The sequence below is a fragment of the Rhopalosiphum maidis genome, chromosome 2 (genome assembly GCF_003676215.2).
Source record: "Rhopalosiphum maidis isolate BTI-1 chromosome 2, ASM367621v3, whole genome shotgun sequence".
Lineage (NCBI taxonomy): Eukaryota > Metazoa > Arthropoda > Insecta > Hemiptera > Aphididae > Rhopalosiphum > Rhopalosiphum maidis.
This window is the reverse complement of record NC_040878.1, coordinates 65,022,013-65,039,471: the sequence shown is the minus strand read 5'-3', so window position 1 is coordinate 65,039,471 and position 17,459 is coordinate 65,022,013. Positions and strand designations below refer to the sequence as shown.

At 30.4% G+C, this 17,459-nt stretch overlaps 2 protein-coding genes across 2 annotated transcripts; both read right to left on the bottom strand.

Annotated features, from left to right (window-relative positions):
- Positions 1-201: 201 nt before the first annotated feature.
- Positions 202-4,594, bottom strand: LOC113552225 (nuclear pore glycoprotein p62). Its single transcript, XM_026954980.1, has 6 exons — positions 4,379-4,594; positions 1,169-1,943; positions 949-1,111; positions 714-889; positions 535-646; positions 202-447 (listed from the first exon to the last, which is right to left on the bottom strand). Exons 1-6 carry the CDS (start codon positions 4,452-4,454, stop codon positions 283-285), a joined length of 1,467 nt encoding a protein of 488 aa, XP_026810781.1. The 5' UTR covers positions 4,455-4,594; the 3' UTR covers positions 202-282.
- A 1,363-nt stretch (positions 4,595-5,957) lies between these two features.
- On the bottom strand, positions 5,958-10,573 carry LOC113553577 (transcription factor E2F5-like). Its single transcript, XM_026956965.1, has 8 exons — positions 10,385-10,573; positions 10,104-10,213; positions 9,915-10,023; positions 8,476-8,763; positions 8,314-8,404; positions 6,843-6,917; positions 6,270-6,314; positions 5,958-6,179 (listed from the first exon to the last, which is right to left on the bottom strand). The coding sequence occupies exons 1-8, from the start codon at positions 10,571-10,573 to the stop codon at positions 6,061-6,063; spliced, it is 1,026 nt and encodes a 341-aa protein (XP_026812766.1). The 3' UTR covers positions 5,958-6,060.
- Positions 10,574-17,459: the final 6,886 nt, after the last annotated feature.

Sequence of the window (17,459 nt, the reverse complement as noted above, 5' to 3'; positions counted from 1 at the left end):
ATAGATTCTTTTAGTATGTACCTACATAGGATATATAGACAAAATAGAATGAATATACAAATTATGACACTAAATTAACATTTATAATTATTAAATTCATTTTTATATTTTTTTTTTTCATAATTTACATATTATTATAATAATTAACAATTACATATAATAAAGGATAAAGACAATTCACTGAAATATTAAATTCCATTAGTAAGTATCCATTTAAAATATCAAAAAGTATCAATTTCAATATTTTAATATAATGTGTAAATATTAATTTTGTAATACTATTTATTTCCTAAATGAGGACATAAAAGTGTTATCATTAGCAGCTGTTAAGAAACGGGAATGTTCTTCATTTACTTCAGAAACCATGGCACTTAAATTTTCTGCATTATGCTCTATGTACTGTAATGCTGTCATATGACAGTTCAATATTCGACATATAGTATCCAACTGAAACCAAAATTAAATCAATCATTATATAAATATATTTCAAACGCAATTATTTTATTACATAAATTTAATTTAAATTATATTTACATCATCATCCGAATCTTTTTTCGAGTTGGCTTTATTTAAATTATTTACTATTTCCTTAATATCTCCTGACATTTGTTTTACTTGGTTATCAATTTCTTGAGCAGCTTTATATCTATGCAAAATATTATTAGGTTAAAAATAAATAAAAATAATAATACCAACAATTTTAAATAACGTACATTGGTTCTCTTTCATTGTTCAAACTACTTAATACTTCAGCAGATTGTAATTCTTGTTCTAGTGGAACTAAACAATCTTCAAGTTCTTTTTGCTGGGATAACAAGAAGTCAAGTTCATTTTCAATATCTACTTGTTCTTTTTCTTTTTGCTCCAGAATATCATACAATTTTACCAACTATAAATTTATTTTTATGATTAATTATTATTTTTAGTTAAATAATTTATAAAAATTACTTTAGTAGATTGATTTGTTAACATATTATCCCAAACAGTTATTTCATTTGCTTGATTAAGAAATTGTTTTTCTTGATTTTCTAAACTGACAGTCCAGTTGTTAATTAAATCAATAAGCTGTTGGAAATTAGTCGGTTGAACTGCACTGGACTGGGTATCTGATCTGTTACAGAAATGTATTAATTATATTTGTAAATTAAATATTGAATTTAATACATACTGTGAGGTAGCAGGTGGAGCTTGTGTAGTAATTGCTGCAGTCGTTTGTATTGTAGTAGCTTGGGCTGTGGTTGTTGCAGAAGAGTTCAATGAAAATCCAGTAGTGCTTGTTGTGCCTAATGAGAAACTAGTAGAAACTGCTGGAGTTGTACCCAAAGAGAAACCTGTTGATGCTTTTGTTGTGGCTAATGAGAAACCAGTAGGTGTTTGAGTTGTGGCCAACGAGAAACCAGTTGATGCTTGAGTTGTAGCTAATGAGAAACCAGTAGATGCTTGAGTGGTACCAGCTAACGAGAAACCAGTAGAAACTGCTGGAGTTGAACCTAAAGAGAAACCTGTTGATGCTGGAGTTGTTCCCAATGAGAAACCGGTAGATGCTTGAGTTGTAGTTAATGGTAAAGCAGCAGGTACTTGAGTTGTGCTCAACGAGAAACCAGTAGATGGTTGAGTTGTACCAGCTAACGAGAAACCAGTTGAAACTGTTGGAGTTGCACCCAAAGAAAATGCTGTTGATGTTTGAGTTGTGCCCAATGAGAAAGCATTAGGTGCAGAAGTTGTACCTAATGAGAATCCAGTAGATGCTGGAGTTGTGCCCAACGAGAAACCAGTCGATGGTTGGTTTGAAGCACCCAATGAGAAACCAGTTGATGCTTGTGTGGTACCACCTAATGAAAAACCAGTTGATGGTTGTGTGGTGCCACCCAATGAGAAACCAGTAGAGGCTGGCTGGGTATTACTCCCTAAGGAGAAACCAGCTGAAGGCTGAGTTGAACCCCCTAAATAATTAAATGATTAAGTTGTGATCAGTAAAAATTCTATATAAGTTTGAAAAGTGGGTATTGCTGATAAAGTAAAACCTGTGATGCTTAAGTTTTAGTTTTATCTGCTGAGATACTAAAATATAATTTATTTCATAAGACTTAGCTAACAAATCAATTCCAACAACATGACAATATATTGCACACTGTATATTTAATGAGGCAGCAACAGTTATTAATATTTCAGTATCAATTCATTATACTCTACCAGCAATGCCTGTTTCTTAAATATAAGTTTCAAACTTCTGTTATAGACACAATATTAGCCAGTAGTGACTTGGTGATATATACTGGGTTGGTGAATTTACCCCCCAATTTTATTTTTAATAATAGATTTATTATAATTCTAATTTTTAATTATACCAACTAACTTAGTAACTTATGAACTATATTATATTAAATTATTTAGATTTTTATACCGTTTAAGGAGTTTGCTGTAGTTATATAAACTATTTTTTTTCAAATGAGAACCAACCTTTTAAGAGGCCGCAACACCCGCATGTGTTGTCTCTGTATTGCAAGTATGTAACATAGCAAATTTATGCTCAGCAGATAACATTTAGCTCTGTTAGCTTAAACATTTGAGTGAATTCACCTATTATGAAACTTGCTGGTAAGAACATTATCTATGTTTGTATCTTGGTTTTTTACGATTATTAAGTTTTTAAGTGAGTTATGAGTGTTTTTAATTTACGTAAAGTTATATACACATAATTTGCTAAAAAATTGAACTATTGTAAAAAAACCAACATACAAACACAGATAATTTTCTTACCATCAAGTTTCATAATAGGTCGATTCACTCTAACTTTTACTGACGGAGCTTAACGTAATCTGCTGAGCGTAAATTTGCTATGTTACGTAATTGTAAAACAGAGACAACACATGTGGGCGTGACACCTTCTTAATGTAAATTTGTATTAAGCAGAAAACTTTTAAAAATGCTGATTGATTTAAGTCAAAATTTGAATGAAGTTAGTTACCTATGTATATATTCTAAAAATAATTCTACCTAGTATTTTTTGTATTTTAACATTTTTACAAATTGTATAATATTGATTTAATAATAATAACTTAAGTTTTCAAATCATCATAAACCCCATCACTTCCAAAGTATTATCACTTATCAATTACCTATTACTTTTAGTACACTAGGTCAAAATAAAAAACTACTTGTTAGAGTCAGAGATTTTGATTTAGATGTATTAAAATTAAAAAAAAATAAGTTAGTATCTTCATAGGACATTCTATCAATAGTACACACGGTGATTAATAATTTAATATTATAGCTTTCAAACATACTTAAAATTTTCAAAAAATAAGAACTTAAATATTCTTTATTGGCACAAACTTATGGTACACTAGTAATCTAAAACCGGTTCTAACCCAATATTTATAAATTGTAAGTAATATTTGTATTATAGTATATAGAATAGATCTGAGCTCTAAATTTATAATATATTACTAAATATCAATAATTTGTAAACTATGTCAGTAATATACACATTTATAAAAATATAATAATCAATGTACAATCATACAAAATTGAAGAGTAATACTCAACTGTATATGGCTAAAAAAAAAAAAAGAAAGAAAGAAAGATATATTTAAATAATTATTTAAAGTTGTTAAATTGAAAATAAAAAACATGTTAAGTATTTATAATTCAAATTGACAGGGTAAGAATGAATACACATTTTGATTATATACAAAACTGTTTTTAGATAATTATCTATTTTTAATTGTGCTATTGTTAAATTGGTATTCGGTCAATTGTCACCCAAAAAATAAGACATTATTCAAACATAATTGGTGACATTTAAAAATCACATTTGATGTAAGTATATTAAACATTTATTAGTTACATATCATAGTCAACATTTATATTATGATCGTGCAAAATACACTGGAATCTAAATAAATACTTATATTAGGTATTTTTTAAAAACCGTATAGGTAATCTGACCATTAATCATATTATTATTTCTTTTAATAAACATAGTTTTTCTTTCATTCAACTCAAAACAAGTTCTGCTCCTACCTTTTTTTAGATTAGGCCATGATTATGCATCATTGATTAAATTTATTGTTGTTAATAAAGATCTTTTGCATCTACTGCTACATGCTAAAATTGTCCATTTTTTACCATTTTACTGATTTTGAACAGTTCCTTGAAATACAATTTTCTTATTTCATTAATAACTTAAAATTTATTCATTTTGTCCCACACAATAAAAACACAAATCACACAACAAATATGAATCAAATTATAATTAATTATTAGGAGGAATTAAAATAAGCTTATATAATTTATGAAATACCTTGCAAAGTTCGTATAAGAACCTCACGTGCGACCACTGTGTTATTAATACTCAAATATTTTATCAACTTACACGATGTATTGGCAGGAGTAGTCATTGAAAACATTGAAGGAGTTGTGGTTTTTGGTGTCCCGAAATTGAAATTCATGTTGAAAATAGATAGATACTTCTTAGTTTATAGGTTTTTATTCTCCCAACATTCATCAATCGCTAGTAACTGTAAATATAAATGAGTAACAAAATAACAATTACGAATATACTACACTAAGCCAGCCGCAATTCCACAAGCCCGCGAATAGCGATAATAGCAATTTAGTTGTACTGATATCTAGTACATATAATATATCACGGTTATAAACAGTGGTCGAATCAGGTTGTGGTAGCTGGTAATATGGTAAATCGTTACAAAAGACCGGATTCTGATTATAGCCGTACCAATGGAGGTTAGACATCAGAATATCTCTAGCCTTGAGATCAGAATATCTCTAGCATTCATGGCTGATACATTATTATTAAAAATTGTAAAATACTATATTGTAATTTTTATATGTATGCGAGACATACAAATTACGCATAATATAGTAAACAGTAGTTAATACGAAATAATAATAGCTATTATGTATTTATGTATATGTATGTCTATGATAAATGATTATAGCATATAAGTAAAAAAATACAGAATAAATCTACGTATTTTGTGATTATAATTAATAGTATTTATAGTATAAAAGTCAAAAATCATGAAACTAAAATCTCAAAATGTGAGTTAATTTTTTTCTACAATAACAATTGGGGTTCCCACCACTTTTTCAGTTTCTTTAGGTATCTCAGATTTTATTTTCATTACATTATTTTTGTATGCAGCAGTAGCGGATTTTATTTTTCTTTCAGAGGGGGGAGAGGCAATATCGTTTTGGACCAAAAATTCTAATTTTAACTCTTTTCACTTTGGCCTATACATAGGAAAAAACAAATATCTAATATTAAAATTTGTAGATAAAGATGTAAAATAAATAGTTATATTAGATAATTAGAAACAAATGTTTATGATTGTCTAAAATATAAAAATCAAATATTTTTCTTCATTGATGCAAATTGATTTAATATATTTTCAGCTAATTTATTTGAGATCAGAACCATAAACATAACATACTGAATTTGTATACAGATTTATGAAAGAAAATATTTATAGCTTATGATGTCTAGATAAAGGAGGCATGGCCCCTATGGTTTCCCTTTAAACACTGCTCCTGGTGTGTAGCAGGGTTGTAGAGCATATCATAGAAAGTATAAAAAATGTAATTTAATTATTTATTAAATTTAAATTTACTATCATGTACATTTCTGAATTTTTTTGAAACCTCCATTTTTTCTGCAGCTACAGCGAGTACTACCATAGATTGCATTAGTCCATTAGTGTATTATAAATAATAAATTATAATAGCCAATAGTACCCACTCATATAAAAAAGGAAATAAGAGAAATTTACTATAATATGCACTACTATAACTTGGTAGTTTAGAATTATTTTTTAAAATTTATTTTCATTTTTTTAATGAATTTTATAATAATGTGTAGCTTGAAGTTAAATTATTATTAATGTATTACATTAGACATGGGAAGTAATAATTGAAAAAAAAAAACAAATTGATTTAAAATACAATATCTTGGTAATTTATTAACATGGTATATTAATTAACACATTCAAGTGATGTAATCAATATTAACATTTGTTAAATAGGTATTAACTTTTATTATTTAGGTTTAATATCAAAAGCTTCAAAAGCGCCTTCTGAAGGGTCAATTAAACATGGGAAAGTATTCACTGAAGGTGGCGGACTCAACCTGAAGATTGGATCATAACGTGGAGGAACTGAAATTAAAAAAAAATACATATAAATAAATGATATATGTTAATAAGAGTATACTATTAAATTATTATTTTATATCAATGATATCACACCTCTTGCATAAGATTTAGTTCCATTATCTTCTAGTGTATCACAATCTATAAAATAAAAAATATTTTAAATGTTTAAATCATTATATAAAAATATATATAGTTTTTTAAATTTATACAAGATACACAATACGTTATTTTGTGACCATGAATTTACGTTAACAATAATTTAATTTTCAGTTTTTTTTAAGAATTTTTTAAAATTTATTTGATTATATGATAAATGTATTATACTAACAAACATGAATTATTTATATATATATATATATATATATAGACATAACATAAACCTATATTTAGTTAACATTTCAGAAATTTATTATATTGCTCCCTCCTGAAATTTTATCTATTGGTGCCAAAAAAAATAATAATATTGTTTATATTATTTAAGAATATAAATAATAATTATAACGAAATTGAAGAATAAAACAGTAAATATTTGTGATAAAAACTCAATTGTTAAGCATAAATAAGTTATAAGAACTAAAATAAACAAAATAGTGTAAAATATGCAAAAAGAAAATATAAATATGCAAATACATAATCATAAATCATAATAATATGAAGATTACTTACTTATATTTTTTTCCACTTGTTTACCTTCTTTATTCAGTACAATAATTTCTTCTATATCATCAGATTCTTCATTATCTAAAAATATTGCATATTTTTAAATTTGATATATCTTAAACCTTAGATTTAATACCCAGTATGTATTAGATCAGTGGTGGCCAAACTCCAGCCCGCCATCATTTAATATCTGACCCGCCAAAAAACTATAATATTTTATATTAACGTTATAAATAATAAAAAAAAAATTTTAATTTACGTAAAAAAGGCCTGCGGTAAAAAAAGTTTGGCCACCACTGTATTAGATTATATCAGTCTTTTTATACCTATGATAAAACTAATATTCAATTCAATATAAAGAAAATAGCTTATTTAAAATACTACTAAGCAGAATTAAATTCAATAATCAAATCTATTTTTTTGTTTTAAATGTAAAATTATATAATAATTGTCTATTGATTTTTCATGTATTATGACACCAGCAATTGAATAGATTGACCAAAATATTTTTATAATAAGTGGAAAAGTGGTTTTGCTATAGTTTGAAGCAAAAGTGGTTTGAATATACACATTTTAGTGCAGTGCACAATGAATATATTAGTAGGTGGGTGGATTGTTGAATATTTGGTGACAAGAAAATATAATTTTAATTTTCAATAAAGTAATGGAAAGTAATCAATGATAATGGTGGTTAAAATTCAATCAGTATTAAGTCAACAATTATTTTAATTATAAATTACGCTGAAAAGTGAGCAATGGTATTGATTATAATTTATAAATAGTATATCAATAGTACTATTAATAATCAATGGCAATGGGTATCTACACTATGTATTTATGGTATATACTATGGTACATGTGTCGCATCCTATCCACTTGATGAAATTGTTCATTCCATAAAAACGTACGTAGTTTATAAAACGGAAACCTTTTTTTTCCACTTAGTAAAATAATTATAAATTTCATATGGACATCCACTCGGTAAAACAAAATGTTATATTAAACTGTCATTGGTTGTAATAATACATGAGCCATATATCACAGTATTAATATTTTTATATTATTTAAATTAATATTATATTAAATATATGAATTGTTTTAAAATGTTGTAAGATTTGGTGAAACAAAATATAATATAAAATTATTATCATTTTATTTTAACTTACTATTTTACGATAATAAAATTGTTATCTTATTTAATCTGATATTAAAATTTTGTTTCACAAAGTGGATGGCCATTTGATGAATAAAATTCCACAATATGAAATTATAGAATGCGTTTTGTGAAAAGATGTTTACTTCATGACATTTTTAATTATTTCACAAAGTGGAAAAAATGGTTTCCATTTCATGAGCTGGATAACTTTTCATGAAATGGACAATTTTATCAGTTTGAAGATAGAAATAACAAATACTCTGATGAAATTTTCTTAAAGATAAATACAAATTAAAAATATTTTTCAATAATAGTACTTACTGTGCATAATACTAGTTTTTACATCATCAGAATAATTAATGCGAGGTATTTTTCTTAGTTTACTATAAGTTTCCAAAGCATACCTTTTATTCTAAACATAAAATTATTAATAATTAATTTTTTATTTATCCTATATGTAACTAATAACTAATTTAAAAATACCTCAAGTTGACCAAATGCCTTGAATGAAATAAGATTCATGTTAACTGGCACAGTTTTAGAATTAAAATGTATCCTAAAGGGCATACTGTTATCATATGGTTTAATACTATAGTTTCTATTAAATTTGGTTCTTGGTATGGAAATGCTAGCTCCTCTAAGTGCTTCCATAGGTTGTACAGTAAATACCGATCGTTTTTCTTGTTTATTGGAGATTTCACTACTCAATAAATACATGTAACGAGCAAAAGATTTTTCTTCCTTGAGCACTTTAAAATCACGACTAAGGATCTGAAATAAAAATCATTATGCATATTACATATAATATTATTATAATTTTGTTTAAATAGCTTATATTGAAATTTGTGTTTTTCTATATTAATATAATGTAAAATGTATAATTAATACTATGTAGTTGTAGTTAAGTTATTTACATGATATATATGATAATAGTATAATAAGTATTAAATACCTAATTGAATATTCATTTAATACAATAAAAAGAATAAGTATTAGCATACACTATAGAAATACAAGTGCATAACGACATTCAATTTACTTTTTTAAAACTAATAAATCCTCGAGCTTTAGTTTTTATTTATTTGTATGACTTACAATTTTTTTGAATTACAATTATTCCCTGGTAATGAATAGCCAAAAACTTAAATAATCTAATTATTCAAAAATATTAAAAACAATAAATTTTTAGATATAATTATCCTAATATTAAATTTTTAAGCGGTAAACTTGTATTAATTTAAAATATGACTTGATAAATTCTAAATGTTTTGTAGCCTTGATTTGTAGACTATTACAATTTAGAATCCCGAATAAATAGGTCTGTCATCTATTAAACATAAAACATGATTTTGGCGACAGACTTCTGCATATGGTCATAGCTTAAATACTCAACAGGCATGCGAATAGTTGACTTATTATGAGGGGGGGGGGCAGTTAACAAATTAATGTGGCCTATTGCCTAATAAAACTGGTCACCAAGCTTATTTTTTCACAATTTTTTTATAATATGGATAGAAGTGAATTGAAATTTCATTGAAGAGAAACAATTTGAAAGTTGTTAGTTGTTACATTGATGTATACAATTTTAAATATTATCCAAAATTTTAGTAAAAAAAACTTAATAATAAGTTAACAAAATATTTTTTATTGAACCACAGATTAAAGATATTATTTTAAATAGTTCTATTATTTTCCACGATTATGTTAAAAAAAAATATTGTTATAAATTTAATGATAGCAAAAATGAGATACAATCAACGGATGCGGTAAGTTGTCATTTACCTTAATATGAAATTGTATCAGCTTTAATTTTAAATGGTTAAATAAAATACATAAAAATATCATACTAAATTAAATAATTTATATCTAATGAATTAATATATTAATATATATATATTATTTATATTTAATATATAACTCACTTCTAATTGCTTATCTAAAATATCTTCTTGCCATTTTAAAGTTTGTATTTCTTCTTGAAGTTTTGTTCTCATTCCAGCAGTCTTATCGTCTTCACTTGTTTCAACTCCCCTAATGAAAAAATAATAATTTTAATATGTAAAAATAATAGATAAATTTTAATCGAAGTCTGTATAGTATAAAGTATTTACCTCCATCTAACTTGATTTTTGGTCTTTTTTTCTATTAAACCAATACCTTCTAATACATTTGTAATATCATAAATTCTTCTTTTTTGTTTAACAGCAAGCATCGCAGTAGCCTAAAAGAAGCACATAGTTAATTTAACACTTTAAATAGATAGTTTGTCATTAAATTGTATATATTTTTAAAGAATAACTAGATATAAAAAAATGTATTTTATATTAAATCTTTCTGGGTTTTTTTATTTTTATTTTATAGTAAATAAAATAAATAATAAGAAGTCAATTACTTTGTTTAAATGCATTACTCCGTCTGGAGAGTTTCGAAGAAGATCAGCAAACTTAGTGGCCAAGTTACCCAATGATTTTTCTTGTCTGCCTTTGCCTAAAAGCATATCTTCAACAGACAATATTTTTGATAATGACGGGCTTTCCTCATCACTGCTCTCCACAAGATCCATAATGTTTTGATCGTCCATATTTACATTAACTCAAAACGAATAAATACTTGAAATAACATTTAAGTATTCTATAATTTCTATACAGTCACCATATAGGCCATGTTTAAATTACTATTAAGATAGGGTAACACTTAACATCGAATGTAACAATTACATAGAAAATTACAGATACAGAAATTATATTTATCCATTATTGACGATTGTTATTGTCGAATTGTTATGTTCTGTGACAAAGCAGCACTAAATACTTACCTAGTTTACAGATAAGAAATAATCGCTTTTATCACGGTTGTTATATTAAGTCTTACTGATAAAATGCAGTGGGGGTGATTCATTAAAAAATATATTACCTACTAATTCCAAATAATCCAGACAAAGAAAAGATGTGTTTTAAATTTTCTTTATTAATATATATACAATCTGTACACAAGGCACAATAAGAATATAGGCTATAATATTACAGGAGGAAAATCTTGAGTGAAGAAGCCACCCACTGATGACACTTCGTCTTTTATTTTACATACGTATATGTTATTTTAACTTATACAAATATTTTTTTTTTTTTTTTTTTTTTTTTTTTTTTTTTTTTTTTTTTTTATTTTTTTTTTAAGGGTTTAGTAGGTCTCTGCACCATTTACGCTTGAGACGCCGAGGAGGGTTACCAGGGATGGTTAATACACCTAGATTTTTTATGAGTGGGTTTGGATGTGAGTTAAGGCGTAGGTGGAACCGTTTGTAGTAATTTTTTGCCTCTTCCTGGATTGTTTTCATATGCAGGTCTTTATGAAGTGTGTGATTTGACACATATGGTGGTGAATTGGTTATTTTCCTTAACGCTATATTTTGGAACCTTTGGATTTTATCTAGATTAGAATTTTTCGCATTGCCCCATAGCTGTAGGCCGTAAGTCCAAATTGGCTTTAAGAGAGATTTATAAAGAAGTAATTTAATATTTAATTTTGAATGTTTGTTGTTGACAATTAGGGTTTTGAGCATTCGTAATCGGGAGTTTAATTGTAATCTTTTGGCTTTGATATGGTGAGCCCATGTAAGACGGCGGTCGAGAGTTAGTCCGAGATATTTAACATTTGGGGATGGGGGAATCTGAGTACCAAAAAGCGTTACTTCAGGACATGGTGTTAATTTAAGTGTAAATGTAGTATGTACAGATTTGGATTGGTTAATTTTAAAACGCCACTTTTTGTACCAGTCTTCCATTAATGAAAGATGGTTTTGTAGGTTTTTGGAGGCTATAGTAGGATCTGGACTGGATGATATTATGACTTTGTCGTCCGCATAGTCTGCTACCAATGTGTTGGGTGTGGTCGGTTGGTCAGATGTATAAATATTGTACAGAATTGGGGAGAGGATTCCACCTTGCGGAACGCCTGCTGCAATTCCTGCTATATTAGAGTCAGAAGTACCAAAATGGACCTGGAAGTAACGGTCTGTGAGATATGATTTGAGTATAATGTAGTAAGTTGGGTGTAGAAACTTTTTTAATTTGTATAACAGACCTTCATGCCATACTCTATCAAAGGCCTGGGATACGTCAAGGAATGCGCAGGTGCAGTAATGTTTTTTTTCGAGGGCAAAGGAGACAGCGTCAACAACTCTATGGACTTGGTGAATAGTCGAGTGCTTAGCACGAAAACCAAATTGATAGTCGGGTAAGATTTTTTTATCAAACATAATAGGAAGGATACGTTTAAGCAGAAGTCTTTCCAGTATTTTGCCGAAAAATGGCAATAAACTGATCGGTCTATAAGAATTTAAGGAGTCAGGTGGTTTGTTCGGTTTAGGGATTAGGATGATTTTAGAGTACTTCCAGAGAAGGGGGAAGTAAGAGAGTCTTAGAGTAGCATTGAAAATGTGGGTAAGTAGAGTGATGGCACGTTTGGGTAAGCATCTGGCGACTTCCGCTGTAATTAAGTCGAATCCTGGGGATTTCTTAAGTGAGTATTTTTGTATTGTATATTTTAAGTCACTGGGCGTCAAGTGTTTAACTGGTGGAGACATAGGGAGAGAAGAGTCTAGATACATTTGTACAGTGTTTGTAGTAGCTAGTGAAAATGTTTCAGGGTGAGGTTGAAAAATTTCATGAAGATGATTTTTAAATAGTTCAGCTTTTTCAGCGTCAGAAGAAGCAGGACTACCATCCGGGTTTTTTATTGGGGGCAATGAGGCTTTGTATTGAAGAGTTTGTTTTGTTGCCTTCCAGAGACTCCCATCCTTAGCCGAAAGGTCAGTTAAATGGTTTGCAAATGAAATATCTTTATTTTTAGATAAAACTTTCTTGAGTGAGTTAGACAAGTTATTGTATTTTTGTTTAAGAGATGGGAGACGGTACCGTTGGTATAGGGCTCTTGCTCTCCGTTTTTCCACTATAAGTGTTCGTATATGACTTGGTAAAGAGGGTTGATATGAGGAACAATGACTTACTACAGAGGAGGTTGACCATGCCGCAGACTGAATTATATTTGTGAAGCTATTTACTGCTACATCAATATCATCCGTGGATTTTAATTTGATATCAAGTTTTATATTTTGATTAACAAGATCATGAAATTTATATCGATCAGTTGTGGCATTGAAGAGTTTAGGAGGTTTCGGGCAAGTTAATGGATATGCGTTGAGTGTTAGTATGACTGAAGAATGGTCTGAATTTAAGTCCAAGATATTATCAGTAGAGTGAAATAGGTTAGATGGGATTTTTGAAACAAATATGTCAAGTATATCTGGGTTTTTACGAGCAGAAGTTGGCCAGTAAGTAGGGCCAGGGGGAGCAAGTATTTTAAGTTTTTTTATACATGTGAAGTCTCGTAAGACAAGACCACGTGGGTTATTCGTACGACATCCCCAACTTTGATGTTTGGCGTTAAAGTCACCTCCAACTATAAAATTGTTGCCAAAAGTACAAAAATAGTTATTAAAGTCTGCAACTGTAAGTATATGTTTTGGAGGTGAGTATAGTGCAGCAATTGTTACAGGGATGTTGTTTATATTAATTAAAACCGCACATGACTGTAAGAAATTCTGACAGAAGTTTGGGAGAATTTGGAACGCTATGGTGGATTTAATTAATATGGCAACTCCGCCGTGAGCCGTATTATCTGGGTGATTGGCTTTCAGTAATTTGTAACCTGGAATATGTACGTTAGAGTATTGAGTAAAATGTGTTTCGGTAATTAATGCGATATCAATACGTTGGTTTTGTAGTACTGATTCGATTTCATTTACATGATTTCTTAGGCCGTTTGCATTGAATAATAAAATTAAAAGAGATTTGTTTGTGTATGTGTTATTAATCATTTTTAGTATCTAAAAGACTAGTTATTACTTTGGTAAGTAGAGATATTAAAGGATTTATTAGAGATTTGAAATCCTCTAGAAAGCTTGTTATTGTTTTATTGATATCAGCTGACGGTGAAGGCAGATGGTGATTTGAGGATTGGCCTGAAGTGGCCTGTGCATAGGATATGGTGGGGTTTGTATTAGTGTCATGAGCAGGGTGGCTGTCTTTTACAATACGTGACTTATCTCTAATATTATCTGATAAAAAAAAATTATTAGTGGCAGGTTTCTTACGTCTTTGGAGGTCCTTGTATACCGCACATCCTTTATAACTGGCTGGATGGCTCCCGTGACAGAGTGCACATGTTGGTGGGGTATCGCGTGGATTTGGACAGGCGGATGATAGGTGGCATGCGCCGCAGCGAACACATCGTGGAGGATAGCCGCAGTACGTTTTGGTGTGACCGTAGTTCTGGCAATTTAGACATTGGCTTATAGTTTTGGCTTTGAAAGGTTCTTCTACTTTAATTTTTGTATGTAATAGAGATGTCAATTTATAAATATCGTTTGATTGGCTGCAGGGTTCCAGGTCGACAAAAAAAAGTGGTAACGGGTGCTTATTTGTTTTATGTAAAACATTGGTAATATTTCTTACTTCAAATTGACGAAATTCTAATTCAGATTTTATGAGACTAGTAGGCGTCGATGGATGTAAGTTGCGAATTACAACTCGGACAGGTTTGTCTTGTTGAAGTTGGTAGGTGTGGTATTCGGCTTTTTCTTCCTTTAAATACCGTATTAGTGATCTATAAGCGTCTGGAGTGCTGGTTTGAATTTTTAGTCTATCTGTAGATGATTTACAGACAAAGTTTTCAACACCGATTAGCTCTATAAGTACTGTGCATAGTTCCGGAAAGTTCTCGACGCCTCTTACGAAAACTGGAGGAGGAGCTTTGATTGGCGGAACATTTGTATTTGCACTATCAGTCTGTGTGTTATTGGTATCTTCGTTATTTTTGGTATTATCATTGAGCTGGTTGTCATTTAGACCGTCCATCTGATTTGAGTCCTGATCTTCGTTTGAAGCGAGAACCTCAAAACGATTTGCTGACGCGAATATTTTTTTTTTTGGTTTAGGTTGATGATCACTTGGAGAGTTCGGCGTAGAGTTAGAAGAACTAGAGTGGTTTCTTTTAGGTTTTTGCTGTATGGTCCAACTTTCATCTGATTGCCTATTCTTGCTTACAATTTTTATCGGAGATACGATATTATTATTTTTACTGTTCATTTTGATTAAAATGAGTTGGATGTAAATAGAATAGAATTAATGAGTTTCTAAATAGTATAATATCAGTCAATCGCAGTCGCGATAAGAACGATGATGAAGACGGTGGGTTGCGATAGCTTAATTAGATTGTTGTATAATAACGAGACCGCCGAGGCGGCCGCCGATGAGACCGTATGCGTTACACTGACAATATTACTGAGGACGTAATATTTTTATCGTTTATTGTGTGCAGACTTTAGTTAAAATAGAAGAGTAAATAGAACTTAGTCTATGTCACATCTTTGATTAACCGGATAGAGAGAAAAACACAATAATAATAAATTAATGATCATTATAGAAAGATTAATTAATTAGCTTAGGCGCACTATACACACGTGCGTACCGATCGGCGGCTATCGCGGAACTGTGTGTTTTAAATTGTGTTATTTTAATAATTATTTAATATTTTAATGTTTTTCAAGTTTGAACTCTTCATTTTATCTATTTTATCTAAAATTGTCCATGTTCATCAATGTTAATGACTTTGTAGGTACACAGTTGTCGAGAAAATAATTATTTTAGCTTTTAAGTAGGTACCTACCTTAATATACTGAATATACTGGCGATTCACCAAGCCTCAGTGGTGTCGAACTAAAATTAAATTGTGGGGAGGGAATTATTTCTTGTTACCCACCACCTTTTGGCTTTTGCACCATCCATAACTATTAACTATACCTACATAACTTACCAAAACATATAATACCTACGCTGCGTATATCGGCCAGTTGTTTATCCCTATTCTTTACGGTCTGGTAAACATAATTATACATTTTTATAAGTTATAAGCTGATAACTTACATAAACAGCTTTTTTGGGTACAAACGGATCCCTAATCATCGAGAAAAGGGGGAGGAGCGGTCGCCTTCTTGGGTTATAATTTCGGCGCCACTGAACCGACGGACGGCGGCGCGACGAAGACACGGTAAATATCGTTGTATTGTTCATCTTGAACGGTTAAGAATTAGTGAACATTATGAAAAGTTGAGGAGGTCTAGTTAATTAGCTTATTGATCCTTTATCAACTCCCGAACCACGTGCCCCACGACAACGATTGCTATTTTCCGCGGTTTGAAGGTACGTCAAACGTGTGGTACTTCAGTTTTGCAGATGTTGTGCCCAAGACGAGTATGTAGCTTCTTCAGCATCCCCGACAACTTTCACTTTTAGTTGAATGCGTTAAATCTAACGGCATTGGCGGAATACGTGGTGGTGGCGAGTCACTTTCTCACGTTTTTTGGCGATGTTCTGTGTGCCAACGGGGGTAGCGGCCGACAGCGATCTTAATCAAACGGTGAGCGAGCGCGCCGGTAATCGTTAATATTGTAAAAAACTAAAAAAACGTCATAGCGGCTCTGGATGACGGTGTAATGAGTCCGGCGTAGACACATCGCATGTACTTACACAAAAGTAATGTCTAGACGAGTCGATATTCGGTTTGCGGTGGGCGGCGGAACAACCCGCGGACAACGCGAAAACCCACTGTGCGGTGGCACCTTAGAGTAATGAATACGGTGCACGCGGACGCGCAAAATCGACTTGTCGTTCACGTGTTCGACAATAGGTGTCTCGACGTTTTTTGTGACGGACTTGTCAGCGCATATATATGTGTGTAGGTAATGCTACACGACTACACGAGCAATCGGAGACGTACGCACACAATAATCAGTTAATACCGGTGTGGATGGCGACTGTTATAGCATCCGGCATCCGAAGTGCAAATAGTATTTTCCGATAACGCGAAAAGCGTGCAATTATACAAAGATACAATGTCGCTGTCGCGGAAACAGTAGTCGACGAACCGACGACATACGTACATGTGTGGTTCTTAGCTAAAGCCGTCGGATGGGACGGCGGCACGGACAAAAAAAACGCGAAATACTTCTTCCCTCCAAAAAATTAAAATTACACGGGGCGGCGTTTGTTTTTGAACATTGTTTAAACAGACAATTTTTACTATTTTTAAATAGCGAGATTATATGAGTAGTGGCCACGGTTATCTACACCGAGGTTAGATTAGATAACCGTGGTAGTGGCTTAAACGGTATAAACGGAACATATTGGATATGTAAGAACATATTGTATTTACCGGATCACAATAATGAGTAAAAAAAAAGCATATTTCCAGTGCATGTACTATAAAGACGCCAGTAGCGTGCTCAGATTTTTTGAAGAGGTGGGGAAGTCAATATTCTCTAATATAAAATATTTTTTTATTTCTCACACACCTGTAGTGACGGGGAAGAGAGATAATAAAATACAACTGTAACTAAGACACTACCCAAC

Bases quoted from the DNA above. Each gene is read 5' to 3' on its own strand.
- LOC113552225 (XM_026954980.1), bottom strand. From the start codon at position 4,454: ATGAATTTCAATTTCGGGACACCAAAAACCACAACTCCTTCAATGTTT. The intron at 1,944-4,378 runs GTAAGTTGATAA...TTAATTATTTAG, and splicing joins TACTCCTGCCAATACATCGT to GGGGTTCAACTCAGCCTTCA. The intron at 890-948 runs GTAATTTTTATA...ATAAATTTATAG, and splicing joins TAACAAATCAATCTACTAAA to TTGGTAAAATTGTATGATAT.
- LOC113553577 (XM_026956965.1), bottom strand. From the start codon at position 10,573: ATGGACGATCAAAACATTATGGATCTTGTGGAGAGCAGTGATGAGGAA. The intron at 10,024-10,103 runs GTAAATACTTTA...TTTTTTCATTAG, and splicing joins AAAAATCAAGTTAGATGGAG to GGGAGTTGAAACAAGTGAAG. The intron at 8,405-8,475 runs GTATTTTTAAAT...TTTTATGTTTAG, and splicing joins AGGCATTTGGTCAACTTGAG to AATAAAAGGTATGCTTTGGA.